Genomic DNA, 3,996 nt, shown 5'->3' on the forward strand with positions numbered 1-3,996 from the left:
AAATATTAACTCAAATGTCTAAAAATAATTCTAGAAAATTTTGTGACCAAAGTTTTTCTGGAATCGACGCAAAATACCATAAAAGTTTTAATTAAAAAAATTAGAATTTAAATAAAATATAAAATATTATAGTTATGTTGATAAGCAAACCCAATCCAAAGAGAGGGCCAACAGAGCCTCATATTTACACCGTCCTCAAAAACATTTCTTACAAATTATTCATGCCACTGCATTTTTCGTGTATTAGAAGAGAAGAAAACGTTTTTATTTTTGTCAAATTTTATTATTTAATAAAGTCAGTACAATTTACTATTTCTATTTTATTTATTTTAATATATCGAAGACCTTAAAATACAAGTGACTCGGGCATGTTTTAACCTCTGAGAGGCCCTGTCGACAAACATTTTTATATTAGTTTTTAATTGAACTTTGTACTTGATACACGAGAAAAACTGTTACTCTTTAAGACAATTCTCAACAAAATATACTCTATATAATAAAAATATACAAAATATTTTATTTAATTTTTATGCATAATATTTATTTAAAAATTTTCTACGATAAATTCTCTTATTTTATACATGGATTAAGTCTATTAGATATTATATTAATAAATATTTCCTTTTGAAAATAGACTGTACAGAATATAATGTATCCTTTTATAATGCAGTATTTAATATAGAATTTTCAAACATGGAAACAAAAACTTATGCCAGAACAATGACAAGTTTCTTTAAATTGAGCATAAATTTACTTGAAAAAATTCGTTTTATCATTTGATTGCAAACTTTCTTACGGTTAAATTCTATTTTGAGCTCTGAATAAAATAAAATGGCTTTAGCAAGTACTTCTTTATTAAATACAAACGCATTTGTAATAATTATTAAGCAAGATGTACTTTTTTTTTAATACTCTTTTCACCCTGTGGGCACTAAGAGGGTCCCTTATAGCAGGCACATTATGGGCTCGGCCAGGCCCACAATGGGGCGACCGGGTGGTGAGAGACGTGGCTTGACATATCGGAACGGACCACCCCCCGAAAAATTCCTGGGGATTTCTTGACCTGTCCGGATCCGATCCCAGGTCCCCCAGAGCGGTAGGCTGCCACCTTGACCGCTAGGCCATCCGGCCATCAAGACGTACGTCATGTAATAGACTGCGGGATTCCGGACTGAAAAAAATNTTTATCATTTGATTGCAAACTTCCTTACGGTTAAATTCTATTTTGAGCTCTGAATAAAATAAAATGGCTTTAGCAAGTACTTCTTTATTAAATACAAACGCATTTATAATAATTATTAAGCAAGACGTACTTTTTTTTTAATACTCTTTCTGCCCTGTGGGCACTAAGAGGGTCTTTTATAGCAGGCACATTATGGGCTCGGCCAGGCCCACAACGGGGCGACCGGGTGATGAGAGACGTGGCCCGACATATCGGAACGGACCACCCCCGAAAAATTTTTGGGGATTCCTTGACCCGTCCATATCCGATCCCGGGTACCCCAGAGCGGTAGGCCATCCGGCCATCAAGACGTACGTCATGTAATAGACCGCGGGATTCCGGACTGAAAAAAATAGAAAATTTTTATAATTTTAAGACAGGTGTTTTATCATTCAATGCTTATAAAAGTTTATATAAGGCTTATTTACTTTCAGTTTTATTTTTTTTTCTATATTAAGAAGCAAACCAAAATGTAAGCTAACTTTAAGAAAAAAATACAATTGCCTTTCAATAAAAAAAAAAACNTTTTTTTTTCTTTCGTGGTGGTGATGAGGACGACGATGGAGGAGGAGGAGGTGGTGGTGGTGATGACAATGGAGGTGATGGTGAAGGTGGTAGTGATGAAAGTGGCGGTGCTGGTACTGCTTTTTTTTCAAAAGTTGAAGCTAGCAGTGTTTCAGGAAGAGGACTAACATTGGCTTTTAATTGGCTTGGACATTGGCTTGGACAAACAACCTCACCCCAACAATCAGCAAAACTTTTGTCAACAAAGACCTTGGGAGATATAGAAGTCACTATAACACCACACATGAGTTTAAACTCATCACGTGGTGTGATATCTGAGGCAGATTTGATGTCTGAAAGTGAATCAGATATCCAGATAGGCCTTTCAGACCAAGGTGTCACTGCCGTCAGACGCANTCTCTCATGTGACGGCATCCCCTTGTTGGGCCCCATGGTGGGTGGGGTCACTAGGAGCTGAATATTGAAATTTTTCAATATGGATTCAAAAATTACCGAACATCAATGTACAGATATAATACCACCAAAGGACGAAAGTTTATCCAACCAGCAAACTTACTTTATAGCTCATGCTATCAATGAAATACCTCTGTCTAAACGTTCCCCTTTCCTAATACAAAAATTGTTCCAATCCACCATCGGAAATTTGAAAAAAATTCAAAAGTTGAGATCAGGAGACCTGCTTTTACAAACAACCTCACCCCAACAATCGGCAAAACTTCAGTCAACAAAGACCTTGGGAGATATAGAAGTCACTATAACACCACACATGAGTTTAAACTCATCACGTGGTGTGATATCTGAGGCAGATTTGATGTCTGAAANGTCAACAAAGACCTTGGGAGATATAGAAGTCACTATAACACCACACATGAGTTTAAACTCATCACGTGGTGTGATATCTGAGGCAGATTTGATGTCTGAAAGTGAATCAGATATCCAGATAGGCCTTTCAGACCAAGGTGTCACTGCCGTCAGACGCATCTCTATCCGGCGCGATGGCAAGTTGATACCTACAAAACATCTTATAATCACGTTTAACAAGCCAACATTGCCATCTTCTGTTACAGCAGGATATCTCCGTTGTCAAGTTCGCCCATACATTCCAAATCCACTGCATTGCTTTAAATGCCAGCGGTTTGGACACTCACAAACATCTTGCCGTGGGAAAAGTGCATGCGCCCAGTGTGGAAAAGAAGATCATGAGAGTACTGAATGTACAACTACTCCATGCTGCGTCAACTGCAAAGAAGCTCACCCTGCCTACTCCAGAAAATGTCCTACATGGCAAACAGAAAAAGAGATACAGCGGGTGAAGACTGTAAATAATATACCTTACCCGGAGGCACGTCGCATGGTCACTTTAAGTGCACCAGTGAGACAGAAAACATTTGCTGCTGTTCTGAAATCCACAAAGACATGTGGAGTTCAGACAGACATTTCTGTTTCACCAGATGAATCGCTAACATGCCATGCAAAATGTTTGTTGATACAATCTACCCAAACAGCTGAAAGGGAGAACAAGAAAAGCAAAACACCCCTACCTAAAACAGGGGTAACAACCAGGAATGTGGGTTCTAAAAAAGCTAGCAAGAACCCACTAAACAAACAGAGAGTGAAAGCAGCTCTCTCTAAACCTAAAAATTCAAAGGCTCAGTCTATGAGTGAGTTCTCTGACTTCTCTGATGAAGAGAATAATAAGGGGGTGACACCACCAACTTCACCTCCAAAAGGCAAATCAGCTGTGAAATTAAAGAGAGATAACCTTGTTAAAAATGCTGCCTCAAACACATAATGGATTATAAAATACAGTAGACCCCCCTATAACGCTTAGATACGTTCCAAGCTAACCGAAAATTACGTTGTAGGAACGATTAAATACATGAGCCAATCGCAGCCCGATACGTGGGAACTTTACTGACTAAGGCTGTTCGAAAGGTTTTCTTCTATAAAATTAACCGATTCTAGACTAATTTGACTCAACATTTCCAAAACACGTATAATTTTTTGAGAGTAATCCGTATAAACTATGCTATAAACAAAAAATTATAGGATTACTTACCGAGTGTGTACCGTTCGACTACGCCCGTTGTTCAAAGCTTGTCTTCGTCGCGGAACAGCACATGAAACGGCGCCCGCGATATCTGATAAATAATTTATCGCAGAAAGATAACTTGACCTTTGGAGACATCATTAATATAAATAATTTTTATGGCCGTTGAATAAGAAGTGTTTCTTTCACAAGAAATGTA

General features: G+C 37.7%; 1 protein-coding gene across 1 annotated transcript; it reads left to right on the plus strand.

The window, feature by feature from the left end:
- The first annotated feature begins 2,222 nt into the window (after positions 1-2,222).
- On the plus strand, positions 2,223-3,614 carry LOC111613367. The gene has a single exon (XM_023354714.1). It carries the CDS (start codon positions 2,223-2,225, stop codon positions 3,537-3,539), a length of 1,317 nt encoding a protein of 438 aa, XP_023210482.1. The 3' UTR covers positions 3,540-3,614.
- The last annotated feature ends 382 nt before the right edge of the window (positions 3,615-3,996 follow it).

This window comes from Centruroides sculpturatus, unplaced genomic scaffold (genome assembly GCF_000671375.1).
Source record: "Centruroides sculpturatus isolate CEXI.00-Female unplaced genomic scaffold, Cexi_2.0 scaffold1632, whole genome shotgun sequence".
Lineage (NCBI taxonomy): Eukaryota > Metazoa > Arthropoda > Arachnida > Scorpiones > Buthidae > Centruroides > Centruroides sculpturatus.